The sequence below is a fragment of the Myotis lucifugus genome, unplaced genomic scaffold (assembly GCF_000147115.1).
Source record: "Myotis lucifugus unplaced genomic scaffold, Myoluc2.0 scaffold_31, whole genome shotgun sequence".
NCBI lineage: Eukaryota > Metazoa > Chordata > Mammalia > Chiroptera > Vespertilionidae > Myotis > Myotis lucifugus.
This window is the reverse complement of record NW_005871079.1, coordinates 3995630-4011650: the sequence shown is the minus strand read 5'-3', so window position 1 is coordinate 4011650 and position 16021 is coordinate 3995630. Positions and strand designations below refer to the sequence as shown.

At 39.0% G+C, this 16021-nt stretch overlaps 1 protein-coding gene across 2 annotated transcripts in view; it reads left to right on the top strand.

Annotated features, from left to right (window-relative positions):
- Nucleotides 1–5748, top strand: part of CARNMT1 (carnosine N-methyltransferase 1) — a 47534-nt gene extending 41786 nt beyond the window's left edge. For both annotated transcript variants that reach the window (XM_014454116.2, XM_006086814.3), the window contains one exon: nucleotides 658–5748. In XM_014454116.2, coding sequence (XP_014309602.1) covers nucleotides 658–725 — 68 coding nt within the window. In that variant the 3' untranslated portion in view covers nucleotides 726–5748. The remainder of the gene's footprint in view (nucleotides 1–657) is intronic.
- Nucleotides 5749–16021: the final 10273 nt, after the last annotated feature.

The following is a 16021-nucleotide window of genomic DNA, read 5'->3' as shown; positions in this document are numbered from 1 at the left end:
TGGGAGCTAGCAGTCCCGGATTGTGAGAGGGATCATAGATTGGAGAGGGTGCAGGCTGGGCTGAGGGGACCCCCCCCCCCCCCGTGCACGAATTTTATGCACTGGGCCTCTAGGCTATATATCTAAAAGCCTAAGTGACTGAACAACAGTTGACCAGTCACTATGACGCGCACTGACCACCAGGAGGCAGACACTCAACGCAGGAGCTGGCCCCTGGTGATCAGTGCGCTCCCACAGCCAACCTCCCACAGTTGGGCAACCTCCTGCAGTTCCTCCCCTGGCTGGCCAGCCCCAATCGACCCTAATCGGGACTGGGCGAGATGGCCCCGATCGCTCCCAATCACTGGCCAGGCCGAGGGATCCCACCCTTGCACAAATTCGTGCACCAGGCCTCTAGTATATTATAGTAGCTTGATAGCTCTGGTGTTAGACTGTGAGAGTGAACCCCAGTTCCACCACTTAGTAGAGTGACCTTGAATAACCTGCTCTTTGTAAAGTAGAATTACTAACAGTACCAATCTTATGGTGGTACTTGTATGTAATAATTGAATTAATATCTAGAATATATGTAAAATAGCAACTGCCACTTAAAAGTATTCAATATTTTTAGTGTTATCATCATGGTAGTCATCATCATTATGATTGTTTGCATTGCAGGTGGAAAAAGAATCTGTCTTGTCAACATACACTGTGAACGACCTCTCCATGATGAAATACTACTATGAATGTGTCTTGTTTGTGGTTCGTAAACCACAATAATGGTCTCAAGTGATATCACCAGGAAAAAAGTTTAATAAGAGCAAATCCTGAAATAAACAACTCAAAAGCAACTATCAAATGACAGGACACAACCTCAAATCAGTGGTGCCTTCTTATTCCTAACAAAGTTTAGAAATAGTATCTATTTTCTTAATATGTCTATTGCTTTTTCAGAAATATACTATGCCATGAATATTTGTACTACACAAGTAAAAATGGAGGAAGTATCTTCAAGTTTACTTTTTCCTTGAAACCCAGAATTGTCTTTCAGTAGAAAAAACTTTATCTCTAATGTTTTCATGAAGCTGTCCGTTCCAAGCTGCCATGCTAATGACTAATAGTATTGAAGTAATAACCTCCTTTTTTTTTGTATGTATTGCACATGTTATTTTTAGAAGAGTCTAAGGATCCTCTCATTCATCATCTGGAATTGAGACTTTTATTCACTTGGACCTAAGCAATCTATACATAAAATGTGTGTCTTTTATTATTCTTTTATTCACATCTTTTTTTTTTCTAGCTCAGTTGAACTTAGGGAAGCATAAAACCCTTCATTTTTATGAATTACTGAACTTAAGAGTATCACTGGCCAGTAAAAATGCATTGAAATAACCAAGAAATTAGTAAGTCTTTTGGCCTCACTAAACTGAACACTTTCTGAAAGCATACTCATCATGGATCACTCTGAAATGTATGAAGATCTTAACAATCTGAGTAAAAAAATCCTTTATTAAAGGTACTGTTAGGAAACTGGGGAAATAAGAATAAAATCTGCTCATTTGAAATGATTTCAAACTATAAATGAATACAGTCTGTCAGTGAGATGTTTACAATAATGTCTTTTCTTTAGATTACCTGGATACAAAAGCAAGCACTTTTTTTCATTAAAACAACTATATACTAGTAAAAACTGTCATGATAGTATTAACATGGAGAAATTTTGAGTATGAAATTCAGGGATAAATTACTGTTCATGTCTGTGTCTTCAATATTATAAGCAGCAGCCATTAATATAATTTCAGATTAACACCAATTTTGTTCCCTGATAGCTAGGGCTGAAACAGTCTATGCTGTTTTAAATTTCTACCTCTAGCAGATCTTTATTGGAGGGAGTTTTCCTTTGTATTTTATGTTAATCATTCTGTTTCCTGTAGCTTGGAAAGTAGAAATGACAAATATAATGTTTTAACCTTTTCTTGGAGAAAAGTATGTTTGAATATTTTTATAGGTAATTGTGATGGCATTAAGCAACCTCTGTGGCAATTTGGATTAGACTTAATCTCAGTAATGTACTGGAAGCATAAATGTCATGTTTTATTAGGAAAACTTACTTGTAAGTTTACACCTTTATATGGTCATTTGGGTTGGGGGAGTCACTACATGATTTGACATCTTACCAATAGGAGCTTTTCTGCATATAGTAAGGGAGCTCTTGTGCCCTTTACGCAGTAAAGGAATACATGAAGCTAATTTGACTTGTCGATTTATGGAAGCCTATACCTATTGAGGTTTTTTGGTTGTTTTGTTTTTAATTATTTCTCTTTTTTGGTAGATGTTCTTTAGTGGGAATTCTCATTTTCTACCACATGAATAAACTTGAAGTAAATTGCTCCCCAAAATTATTATTAAGAAAGAGAATTAAAAGGAACGTAGGTATTTAAAAAATCCACTGAAAGAAATGCATGCTGTTTTTGAGTGTTTTAGAAAAGCTCTTTATTCACTGACTGGTATTCACTTTTTTATGTGTATCAAAACATGACCTTGTTCTTCTCAGAGGCAAAAACAAGTTGACACATGGGTTGGCTTTATTACTTAACACTTATGCTATTAGGTTTTATTCTTTAATAATGTTACTTATATTTATAAATTATAGCTTACATTTTAGTTAATTCTGAAATCAGTTTTGTTTTTTATTTCTCCCTCATATTATGAATATTTTTAATGTTCTACATTGCTTTTTTTTTCTCAGAGCTTTTGCAGTTGATATATTCTAAACTTGAAGATTGTGATATTAATCAGTAATGGAAATGTCACTGGAGGATTTAATTTTGTATTTCTTATATGTAGTCCTACTAAAGTGTGTAAGCCTTAAAAGTTTTTTAATTTTTCTTAAATTAGCTTTATACACAAATGTTTTCATTCATTTCCATAAAGCTGGAGGAGATAGGCCATTCTGCTTACTGGGTTTTTTTGTGTTTTCCATAATCTGACTGAAGTAGGGCAGGTTAGGGTATGTAAAGCAAGTAAGCAAAGTAGGACATGTAAAATATAAAGAGAAGCTGTATAAATCACAGTATAAAATTATGAAGTTTTGGAATTGTAAAATGTACTGTATTTATATGTAATTCTCATTCTAAAAGATGCCACAAAGGCTAAATTGGAAGCTTCATCTCTGCATGAAATTTCCTATATTTTTATGTGTATGATGGACTTGATTTTTCTTGATTAAAGTCTGCCAATTGCTATGAAACAATATTTGCTTGGTTGTTTCCATTTAAATTAGTGGTAACCATAGACATGGCAATTTTAATTAGTTGAGCACATATACTTTTGAACCCTTGGATTAGCTTCTATGTGTGTCTAGAAAGTCAATAATATGTGTAATTGGTCTTTGATTATGCTAGGCCGTATCCTAATTAATCCCAATCTTTGGTTTTGTTAAATAATCGAAAAAGACTATAAAGGAAACCAGTAGAAGAAAGTTCTAGGACCAGCCATTAGGAGGACAAGCACTGGATTTGGCCCTTAGATACTCTGAGCTCATTTTTCATAGTCTTGGGCAAGGTTATCTGAGTCTGTTTCCTCATCTGTAAGAGAGGATTAATACCATCTATTTCAGAGGGTTTTTTAATGAGGTCATGTGAGTTATATGTGAAACATTGTATGTGAACATGTGAAAGCTTATAGTAGACAATTAAGTATAATTTTAATCTGTGTTGACTGCTGTGTAGTGATAGAAAAAGACTGGTAACAGGACATTAGTTTTAATAATGTTATGGTGACCCTTTGAAAAAAGTTTCAGTGGAATCCCAGGGACATGGGAGTAATCAAAGTTGACATATATAGTTATTGATTCCAAAAGTTTGGTGGGAATTACAAAGAAATATAATAGGTAATGGGAGAGAGGACACAGGTAAAATTTAATTGAGGGTTACTCTCACTTTACAAACAAGCTAGTACATGCTTCTTACATATGCTTATTTCTCTTCAGCTATTTAGAAGTAGAGTCAGTCAGTCAATCAATGTGTATGTGCATTTCAGTCAACTTGCCTTTCAAAAAGACTACCCGTTTACATGCCATCAACAGTGCTTAAGAATAATTTAGCATCTATTCCCTGGCCGATACTGGACATTGCTAATCTTTTCACTTCTTGTCAATGTGATAGGAAAAATTGGGATCTAACTTTAATATTCATTTCTTCAACCATCGGGGAAGTTGAGCAATTTATGTAAGATTAACGGCCAAAGAGTTGTGTCTTAATCTGCCAGTCTGTTGTTTTTCACATGGCAGACGCAACAAGCCATTGGCAACAATGCAAAAATTAGTAAAAATGTAGTGAGGCTTGTCAAGGGGAGAATTAACCATGAGGACTACTTTTGAGTTCTAGCCACTGAGAAGTGCCCACCTCTGCTTTTGGTTTTACAAAGCCGGTACCGAAGCTAAACAGTGATAGCAACCCATTAGACCCCATTAGATTAGCCAATCAGTGGTCTAGGCCCAGGAGTTTAGGGGAGTATCTTTTAGTCAAGAGCCCCATTGAGCCAGCAGCTTTGCTTTAGGTGGCAGAGTGGGGCATAAAGCTTACCCCCAAAGGAGTAGTGCCCCTTTTTCATAGCACCAAAAAGCTGCTAGGGTCAGGCCCGCTATACTCTTGAATGTGCAATTTTTTGTTTTTTTCTTTTAATTAAATCTTTATTGTTGAAAGTATTACATGTGTACCCTCTCCCCACCCCCACTGACCCTTCTAGCCTGCCCCCACTCCTTGCCCCAGGCCTTCACCACCCTGTTGTCTGTTTGATTTGCAAGGCTTGTTGGCTCCTTTTCACCTTGTTAGGCATCAAGTCCAAGCTGACCCACCCCAAATGGGGATGTCAAACTAGAGTCATAAGGCCTGCACATGTCATCCATGCAGTTTCAACAAAAGCAGGTTAATAGCTACCTTCTTTGGTACAAAGATGTATTTGGTGACAGTGTCAGGGAGTTGGTGCTATTGCAGTATCTGGCCATGGCCTCTCTGAGTATTTCCGCAGCCATTAAGTCTTTGAAGCTGTGGTTTCCCTTTTTCCTTTTGGGTGTTACATTATTTCTGCTGGACCACCCAGGAGGAGACAGTCCATGCAGTAGTCCTTGAATGTGACATTCATGGGAAGGAGACGTGTATACAGATATCAACTCCATGTGCATATATATAATTGTGTATGGTGCTTTAAAAATACTTCCACAAATTCTTTGATACTCTTCTCTTTGGGACAGCCTAATTCTTCTTCCTTTTGAAGTGTAGGTGGTAGTGACTCCCTTCTAATAGACAGACTGTGGTAGAAATGTGTGATTTCTAAGACTGGGTTATAAAAGCAATGCAGCTTCTATTTTTCTCTCAGATCACATGCACTAGAGCCCAGATAAGGATATTCTAATAGCCCTATGGAGAATCCCACATGGTGAAGAACTGAGGCCTCCTCCATAAGAACTGAATGAGCTTGGAAATGGGTCTTTCAGCCCCAGGCAAGCCTTCAGATAACTAAAGCCCCAGCCAACATCTGGACTACAACCACAGGGCAACTCTGAACCAACCAGCTAAGCTGATGAATTCCTGATCCATAGATTCTAAGAAAATTTTGTTTTAGTCACTAAGTTGTGGGATAATTTGTTACACAACACTGTTCTTGTATGCATCCAAGTTTCCATCTGGCTTCATACTTGCACCTGAAGAACTTTCTTTAATATCTCTTGTATTATGGATCTTACAGCAATAAATTCTCTCAGCTGTTGCTCATCTGAAAAGTCTTTATTTCACCTTTATTTTAAAGGATTTATTCACGGAGAATAGAACTCTAGGTTGACTCTCTTTAAAGATGACACTCCATTGTTTTGATGAGTACTCTGCTGTAGTTCTTATTTTTGTTCTTAATGTGTTTCTCTTTTCTCTGGCTGCTTTCAAGATTTTATCTTTAATTTTCATTGGTTTGACCATGAGGTATCTAGGTGTGTGTGGTTTGTTTTTGGAATTTATCCTGTTTGTTGGATCTGTGGTTTGATATTTTTTTACTATTTCTCAAAAGTTCTTTGTGATTTATTACCTCTTCAAATATGTCCTTTACCCTGTTCTCTCTTGCTTCTACTTTTGGAATTTTTATTACATGTACATTGGATTAGTCATTATAGTCCCACTACTCCTGGATACTCTGTTCTGGTGGTTTCTAGTTTTTTGATATTTCTAGTTACCGCTCTCTGTTCCTCTCTCAATTCAAGAAAAACATTAAAAAACAAAAACAACAAAAAAACTGAGGTAAATAATATTTATGCCTAGGTATGAATATATGCTTTTCAGGCCAGTATGGGAGGTTGAATCAATCTTGCAAAACTTGAGTCAGGTTTGCTTTTTGTTATTGTTACTTGCAGAGTATCACACTCTTCAAATTTCACCAGCAGGAGCTGTGGTTACTTTGTGCCTAGAGTGGATAACAGAATGCCCTGGTGTTCCTGCTTCATCTCCAGCATTCATATATCTCTGCATAACTTAGCCATAGAGGAATTCTCGCTTTATGCTCCTGCCTCCCCCCAGGAGAATACTACTGCTTCTTGTTAGTCTGTGCTAGGTTCATGATAGGATAGTGGGGGTTATTTTAGTCCAGCCTTTGTGCACCGGGGCCTCATAAATGGGCCTTTTGTCAGCATTGCCATCCTCCTCCCCATGTATGTGGTTGGTCTTAAGCAGGAATTTCCTGCTCCTCCAATAGTATCAACGGAGGATGCTAGGCGCCAAATTATCTCCTGCTCCTTCCCCCCAAATGCAGATTTTTGCTTCTAGTTTTCCTCCCAAGATCTTGTCCTTGTCCTGGGAGTGAGAAGGTTTCCTACCCCAGACCTAAGGTAGGGTGGGTTTGCTCCTTCTCCTCCCCCACAAGCAATGCCTGCCCCTGAGAGAAGTTTGCTGACCCTCCATCAACAGCTTATGGTTTGGTTACAGAAGAGAATGACCCAGGGAAACAGATGGGCTTTTATGCCTGTCCCTGGGAGCAATAGTTGGACTGTATATCTACATCTTCCTGGGGGGCTCTCTCCAGTCTCTTGTCCTGCCCTAAATCTTTCTCCTGAGCACCAAAAGGAAGACGATGAAAAAGGCTTATGAGGGAGTACAAACATCCCTTGTGTCTGGGACTCCCAGCTATTGTGAGATGCTAACCCACAATTACCAAGAATGTAAAGTTTTTTCAGATTGCTTTGCAGCTTAAAAGCAGCCACTTCTCTGTGCTCTTCCAAATGTGAAAAAGACATGTGTCCCCTCTCCTTGGAGAGGCTTGTCCCTCTTTAGAATTCAGTTTACTGAATTGTTTTGCAACTCCAGTAATGATACATTTTTAAAAATATATGATTTTTAGATTACAAAGAAGCACCGAACAAGGAAGAAAATACAGTTGTTATCAAGCCAGCTACTGCCTTCACAAACAGATATACTCATCTGGCTACTTGGGGACATCTCAGGAAAGAAGCACTCTGTCTAAAAATAGTCCATCAGAAGGAGAGAGGGAAAATTTATCTAGTTGTCACAGTTTGCTCCAGGGGAGATAACTCCCTATGCTTCAAGATTGTGCCATCTGGCTCAAGCTGCTGGTGAGGCCAGGTCCCATGTCTGTGGGGCATTTAAATTGAGGCGTAAGACTGCCAGTTTCAGGAATAGTAGCAGAAGACACAAAACTACAGGAAAGTAAAAGAACAATCTATAGCAACAGCAGTAGCCAGAGTATTAATTTTGAACCAGTTCCCTGAGGGCCAACTCTCACAGTGACACAGTGCTTATGATACCTAAGTACATGCCAATGTATTAGAGAAGATCCTTCGTTTACAAAGCTGTATCTTTTATGATAGACAAACAGTACATGTGCCTAACTCTTTGCCCTAGAACAGTGGTCGGCAAACTCATTAGTCAACAGAGCCAAATATCAACAGTACAACGATTGAAATTTCTTTTGAGAGCCAACATTTTTAAACTTAAACTATATAGGTAGGTACATTGTTATTAACTTAATTAGAGTACTCCTTAAGCTGGCCTTTGCTGTCCTCAATCTGATTGAGGTACGTTCGCTGAGGTCGACCCCTTCCAACTCTCCCATCCACACTTGTTTCTTATAGAGGAGTGTGGATGGGAGAGTTGGAAGGGGTCGACCTCAGCAAATGTACCTCAAAACAATGTACCTCCCCCGCGCTGTGTCTCCCGTCGCCCGACCGACACCCCCCACTTCTAACGCCACTTCTTCAAAATAGACTCGCCCAGGCCGAAAACTGACTTCTGCCCATGGGCCACGAAGTTTCAATCGCACTGTATGTGCGCGCCCGCATGTGGTATTTTGTGGAAGAGCCACACTCGAGGGGCCAAAGAGCCGCATGTGGCTCGCGAGCCACAGTTTGCCGACCACTGCCCTAGAAGAAGGTATACTAGACGGTAGACAAACCACCTTTAGCTCCAGAGAGAGAGAATGTCTATCTTCCAAGCCTGTTCACTGGACACAATCCTTGAAAAGATCATTTGGAATAAAGGCAGCCAGAGCCTCTGCTTGCAAGATGTACTGAAATGCAAAAGACCCATGGAAAATTGTCTCCCAACAGAAGATAACAAGCCAGAAATTCTAACTATTGGCCTGTAGTGAGAAACTCCTCACCCACACAAGACACCAGTGACACCAAGATAATCTTAAGTCCAAAGTTAGGTTTCATGCCCTCCACCCATATTCCTCAGTATCCCACCCTACTGACTATTGACTATTGATAACAGCATCCTCCCAGGAACAACTGTGCAATACCAAAAGAAACACATACACATATACATGTGTACAATATACATACAAATCCTCTCCTTTTTAATATCTTTGTGGCCTATACATATTATTGTGCACCTTGCTTTTCTGACTTACTGTTTTGCTGATTGTTCTATATGCATACACATAAATTTACTTCATTTAGTAAAAGCAACACAGCATTTCACTATTATGTATCTATACACACAGACATACATCATACTTTACTGAAAAGTAACTTTTAGGTTATTTTCAATCTTGCTATTCAGCATTGTATTACAATGAATAATCCTCTTTGTGTCCACTATCAGTACTATATCTGGAGTATACATTTCTAGAAATAGAATTACTGAATGTGCATGTGCATTTTAAAAATTTCACAGATGGTTCCAGAAGGCTCTCTTAAAAGATTACACTTTAAATTGAGAAGAGCACCCTGCCAGTGTGAGCACTGACCCATGAACCAGGAGGTCACTGTTTGATCCCCAGTCAGGGCACATACCTGGGTTTTGGGCTCAATCCCCAGTAGGGGGCGCACAGGAAGTAGCCGATCAATGGTTCTCGTCATTGATGTTTCTATCTCTATCCCTCTCCCTTCCTCTCTCTGAAATCAATAAAATAAACAAAATGAGAAGAGTATCTGTTTATATCTTCACCAACATAAACTATTATTAAACATTTTAATTATAGGCAATCTGTATGTTGAAAATTGTACTAAATTCTTATTAAAAATTCAATCTCTGTCCTTTTGGGGGAGGGGGGTGAAGAGCGGGACACTTTACCATCACAGACAGCCTGGGGAAGGATGGAATAAAATGGAAGATAGACCTGATCAGTATCCCAGCCTCACTATTTACTGTGTAGTCTTCACTTCTTTATTTGCTCCACAAATATTTGTTGATATTCTGTATTGTGTCAGGCACCAGACTTGGTGTTGGCACATTAAAAAGGACAGATACAGGGTGCTCTGAGCATATATAATAGTGAGTAAAAGCCTGCCCTGTGTGGCTCAGTGGTTGAGTGTCAACCTATGAACCAGGAGGTCTCTCGCAGTTCAATTCCCAGTTAGGGCACATGCCCAGGTCTTTGGCTCAATCCCCAGTAAGAGAACGTGGGAAAAAGCAGGACCCTAAGATACTTCACATGCTATCTCCAAGAGATTAAATGTAAACATAGGTTGAAAGTAAATAGATGGAAAAAGATATACTATGGAAATGTTAAGCATAAGAGAGCTGGAATGGCTATTTAAACATCAAATTAGGACAACTTCAAAATGAATAGCACTGCCCGGCTGGCATGGCTTAGTGGTTGAGCTTCGACCTATGAACCAGGAGGTCAGGGTTCGATTCCGGTCAAGGGCACATGCCGGGTTGTGTGCTCAATCTCCAGTAGGGGGCATGCAGGAGGCAGCCCATCATTGATTCCCTCTCATCACTGATGTTTCTTTTTTTTTTCTTTTTTTTCATCACTGATGTTTCTCTCTCCCTCTCCCTTCCTCTCTGAAATCAATAAAAAAGTATTTTTTTAAAAAATGAATAGCATTACCATAGAAATACTTCATAAGGAAAAAGAATGAACAGATTAGAGATGTAATAATAATATGTGCATGCCTCATAACTAAGCTTTAAAATATACAAATAAAAATTGATGGAACTAAAGGGAGAAACAAAAATCCATTATAAATTGTAGATTTTTAACACCCCTTTCTTTGCAATTAATCAAACAGTTAGACAAAAAAAGACATAAGATCTGAAAAACACCATCAACCACCTTAATCTGAGACATTTATAGAGCACTATGCCCAAGACCTGCAGAAAACTATATTATTTCAAGTGCACATGGTACATGCACCATGATAATTCAAATGCTGAGTCATAAAACAAGTCTCAATAAATTTGGAAGGATTAAAATTACTCAGTAGCCCTAGCTGCTGGGGCTCTGCTGGAGAGTCATCTTGTACACAAAAGGTGACAGATTTGATCCCTGGTTGGGAAGCATGCTGGAGGCAAACGATCAATTTTTCTCATATCAATGACTCTCACATCGATGTTTCTCATCCCTTCTCTCCCTTCCTCTCTCTAAAAATCAATGAAAAATAAAGTGAATTAAATGAGGATGAAATTAAACTAGAAGCCAATAACAAAAAGATATCTAGGCCCTAACCGGTTTGGCTCAGTAGATGGAGCATCGGCCTGCGGACTGAAGGGTCCCGGGTTCGATTCCGGTCAAGGGCATGTCCTTGGTTGTGGGCACATCCCCAGTGGGGGGTGTGCAGGAGGCAGCTCATTGATGTTTTTCTCTCATCGATGTTTCTAGCTCTCTATCCCTCTCCCTTCCTCTCTGTAAAAAATAAAAATAAATAAAAATCAATAAAATATATTTTTAAAAAATATCTAGGAAAACTTCAGATATTTGAAAAATTAACACTTAAATGATTCATAGGTCAAAAAATGACCAGGGACATTAGAAAGTATTTAAAACTGAAAGATAATGAAATACATGTATCAAAATTTGTGGGATGCAGCTAATGCAGTGCTACAGGGAAATTTATAGGTATTTTTGTTGTTAATCCTCACCCAAGGATATTTTTCAATTGATTTTTCCCCCCATTGATTTTTAGGGAGAGTGAAAGAGAGAGGGAAAGACAGACAGAAACATCAATGTGAGAGAAACACATTGATTGGTTGCCTCCTGCAGGAGCCCTGACCAGGACCCAGGCCAGGAGGAGCCTGCAACCAAGATACAAGCCCTTGACCAGAATTGAACCTGGGACCCTTTGGTCTGTAGGCTGATGCTCTATCCACTGAGCCAAACAGGCTAGGGCAGGAAATTTATAGCTTTAAGTATTTATATTTGAAAAGGAGAAAGGCTAGGGAGGTGGGGGAAGTAGAAGAGGGTAAAAGGGGGATAAATGATAATGGATGGGAGCTTGACTTAGGGTGGTGAACACACAATACAGTGTACAGAATTGTGCAACTGAAACCCCAATAAATTTAATTAAAAATTTTTTAAAAAGTTGAAACAAAAAAAGGCTAAAATCAATGACCTTAGGTTCTACCAGAAGAATCTAGAGAAAGAAGAGCAAAGTAACACAAATTAAGTAGAAATCAATGAAGCAAAAAACAGATACTCAGAAAACATTATGCCAACAAATTTGAATGACAACTTGAATGAAATGCACACACTCCTTGAAGAAGTGGATTTGGTATTATTTACAACTTGGGTAAACTAATTTCAAGTTGTACTAACAGGGCTTTTTTAAAAAATATATTTTTTTATTGTTTTCAGAGAGGAAGGGAGAGGGAGAAAGAGAAAGAAACATCAACGATGAGAATCACTGCCTCCTGCTGGGGATTGAGCCCGTATCTCAGCATGTGCCCTGACCAGGAATCAAACCATGACCTATGGTTCATAGATCGACATCAACCACTGAGCTATGCCAGTCAGGCAACAGGGCTTTTTAAAGAGAGCCTGGAAACAATAACTCAGAAAATGTAAAAAAAAAAAAAAAAGGGGAGGGGGCACTATTTGCAAAAACTATTAAGTGCCAAGGAATAAACTTAACAAAAGATATATAAACTCCTTGACACTAATGTAATATTGAATGCCAATTGTGTAATTGAAAAATAAAATTTGAAAACCACTATAAAAATAAATTTAAAAGATATATAAACTCTTTGTTAAAAATTATGAAACTTTATTGAGAGACATTTTAAAAGATCTAAATATATACAAAACTATCTACAATTGCAACAACAATAAAAAGTACCCAGAAATAAATATAACTAAGGAGGTAAAAGACGTGGACTCAGAAAATTATAGGATAATGAAGAAAGAAACTGAGGAAGATACAAATAAATGGAAGCATATACTGTGATCATGAATAGGAAGAATTTTAACATCATTAAAATGTCCATACCACCCAAAGCAATATAGATTCAACGCAATTCCTATTAAAATACCAATGGTATATCTCAAAGTTCTAGAACAAATATTCCAAAAATGTATATGGAACCACAAAAAACCCTGAGTAGCCTCAGCAATTTTGAGAAAGAACCAAGAAGTATCATGCTACCTGATGTCAAACTATAATACAAGACCACAGTAATCAATACAGCATAGTATTGTGTATGTGTTCCTAAATAACATTTTTAGTTTTGCAAATTTACAACAGAAAGTAAAAAGTAAAGCAGGTTACATGGCCAGGGAAGGAAGGAGGCATTACAAAAGGGCAAGAGGAAACTTTTGGGGTGATGGATATATGCATTATCTTAGTTGTGGTTATGGTTTCACAGATACTTATTCAGCAAGTCAAACACTTTATTCTTTTTTAAATATATTTTTATTGATTTCAGAGAGAAAGGGAGAGGGAAAGATAGAAACATCAATGAGAATCATTGATCGGCTGCCTCCTGCGCGTCCCCCACTGGGAATTGAGCCTACAACCCAATCGTGTGCCCTTACCGGGAATTGAACTGTGACCTCCTGGTTCATAGGTTGAAACTCAACCACTGAGCACACTGGCCAGGCAAGTCAAACACTTTAAATATCTGTAGTACATTTTATGTCAATTAGGCCTCAATAAAGCTGTTTAAAAACCCTGTTCATTGGGTTGTCTTTTCACTTTGTTGATGGTTTCCTTTGCTGTGCAAAAGCTTTCTAGTTCGATCTAGTTCTATTTATTTTTTGTTATTTCCCTTGCTCAAGAAGATATATCAGAAAAAATATTGCTATAAGAAATGTCTATTTTACTGCCTATGCTTTTTAAAAAAAATTTTGTTTTATTGCTTAAAGTATTACAAAGAGTATTACATGTCTCCTTTTTCCCCCCCTTGACCTTCCCCCGGCCTCCCCTACTCCCCAGTGTCTTGTGTCCATTGGTTATGCTTATATACATGCATAAAAGTCCTTCCGTTGATCTCTCACCCCCCGCCCCCAACCCTCCCCGGCCTTCCCGATGTAGTTTGACAGTCTGTTCGATGCTGCTCTGCCTCTGTATCTATTTTGTTCATCAGTTTATAATGGTCTTTATTATCCATAAATGAGTGAGATCATGTGGTATTTTTGCCTATGTTTTCTTCTAGAATTTTTATGGTTTCGTGACTTCCATTTAAGTCTTTAATCCATTTTTAGTTTATTCTTTTCTATGTTGTAAGTAGATGGTCTAGTTTCATTTTTTTTTTGCATGTATCTGTCCAATTTTCCCCAACATCATTTATTGAACAGACTATCTTTACCCTATTGTATGTTTTTGCCTGCTTTGTCAAATATTAAATGACCATAAAGGAATGGTTTTATTTCTGGGCTCTGTTTGGGGGCGATGCATTATCTTAATTGTGGTTATGGCCTCACAGATATCTATTCAGCAAGTCAAACACTTTAAATATCTGCAGTATATTTTCTGTCAATTAGGTCTCAATAAAGCTGTTTAAAAAACCCAGCAAAACTAAAAAATGTTATTTAGGAACACATACACAGCTGGATAGATTAAAAAGAAACTCAAAGGAATGATTAATTCAAAATAGTAACTACCTGAAATTGGGGAAAGGGAGGGAAGTGCCAGTAGGCGGCAGTAGGGACCTTGCCAGGTTCTGGTACTCATTCTGTATCTGAAACTGAGCGCTGGTATGCTACTACCATTCTGTTAACTACATGTGTCTTATACAACCTTTTATACAGGTGATACATTTCACAACCTAGAAAAAAAGAGTGTGTAGAGGACTATAGAGGAAGGAACCTGTATTTGTTAAACTGCACTTCTATCGCTGTGTGGCAGGCTACCCTCAAAACCTTTCAGATAAAACAAAGCACTTTTATGTCTCATCTGTGTTACTGGCCTGAGAATGGCTAACTCTTTTGAGACAAGATGGATTATCAAGTTCAAACAAGAGAGAATGAAAAGATCAAACAGAAAAGCTGTTGTTTACCGCTCTAACTTGTTATATTTCTGTGCTTATTAATAAGTAAGTAGTTTCTGTGTCCTCTCATAGCAGCCTCAGGAGTAAGGGCATGGAGTAGCTAATAAAGAATACCTACCAGCCCTGACCGGTTTGGCTCAGTGGATAGAGCCTCGGCCTGCAGACTGAAAGGTCCCAGGTTCAATTCCGGTCAAGGGCATGTACCTGGGTTGCTGGCAAATCCCTGGTAGGAGGTGTGCAGGAGGCAGCTGATTGATGTTTCTCTCTCATCGATGTTTCTAACTCTCTATCTCTCTCTCCCTTCCTCTCTGTAAAATATCAATAAAATATATATTTTTTTAAAAAAAGAATACCTACAGTTAGAGGATCTTCCTTTCACGTTTTATCTAGTCACAGAGGCTCTCAACCTGTGGGTCGCGACCCCTTTGGCGGTTGAACGACCCTTTCACAGGGGTCGCCTAAGACCATCCTGCATATCAGATATTTACATTATGATTCGTAACAGTAGCAACATTACAGTTATGAAGTAGCAACGAAAATAATTTTATGGTTGGGTCACAACATGAGGAACTGTATTTAAAGGGCCAGAAGGTTGAGAACCACTGCTAGAAGATCATAGCTGTTTCTCCCTTTAAAGTCTGTATATATAATTTTATTCCTCACATTTTTGTTCACTTGGTTACGGTCTTGATCAACTATTAAGATGCGAGCAAGAGTAAATGCACTGCTGTTACCTTCCTCCCTGTGACATCACACACCTTTCTTTCTGCTGACGGCTTTCTAAAAGCCAAGTCCAGTTTCCTCTCCTCAGTTCATGTTCCTTCTCCAGTTTCTCCTTTGCTTTTTATCCCATCCAACTTCAAAACATACAGCTCGCTGGGTTTCCTTTGGTGTTTGCGTGTCGGCTTTGGCTACTCCCCTCGGCCCCGCCCCTGGACAGCAGCCGGTCTCCAATGAGCACTTAATGTAGTGCCAGAGCCTCAACACTAGTTCAGTAAAAGTTTGCATAATACTGTTTTTACCCCCTGAGCCATCGCCTAGCTACTACGCAAAGAAGGGAATCTAAAACAGAGATGTTGAAGGTTTCAAGTCTACCCGCTTTCCGCGCGCGGGATTTGCACCTCTTCCTCAGCCCCAAGGAAACAAGACCGCGACCTGGTTGGGCAAGGGGATTGGGCGCTTAATAAACCCGCCGCTCCTTTCCCGCCTTCCCCTGCGGCGCGCACTTCCGGCCGCGGAGGCACTCGGGAGCGCGCCCCTCGAGCCTCCACCAACCAGCGGCTCGGCCCGCCCGGTTGCGTGCGCGCGAGCGCACGTTAGTGCGCAGGTTC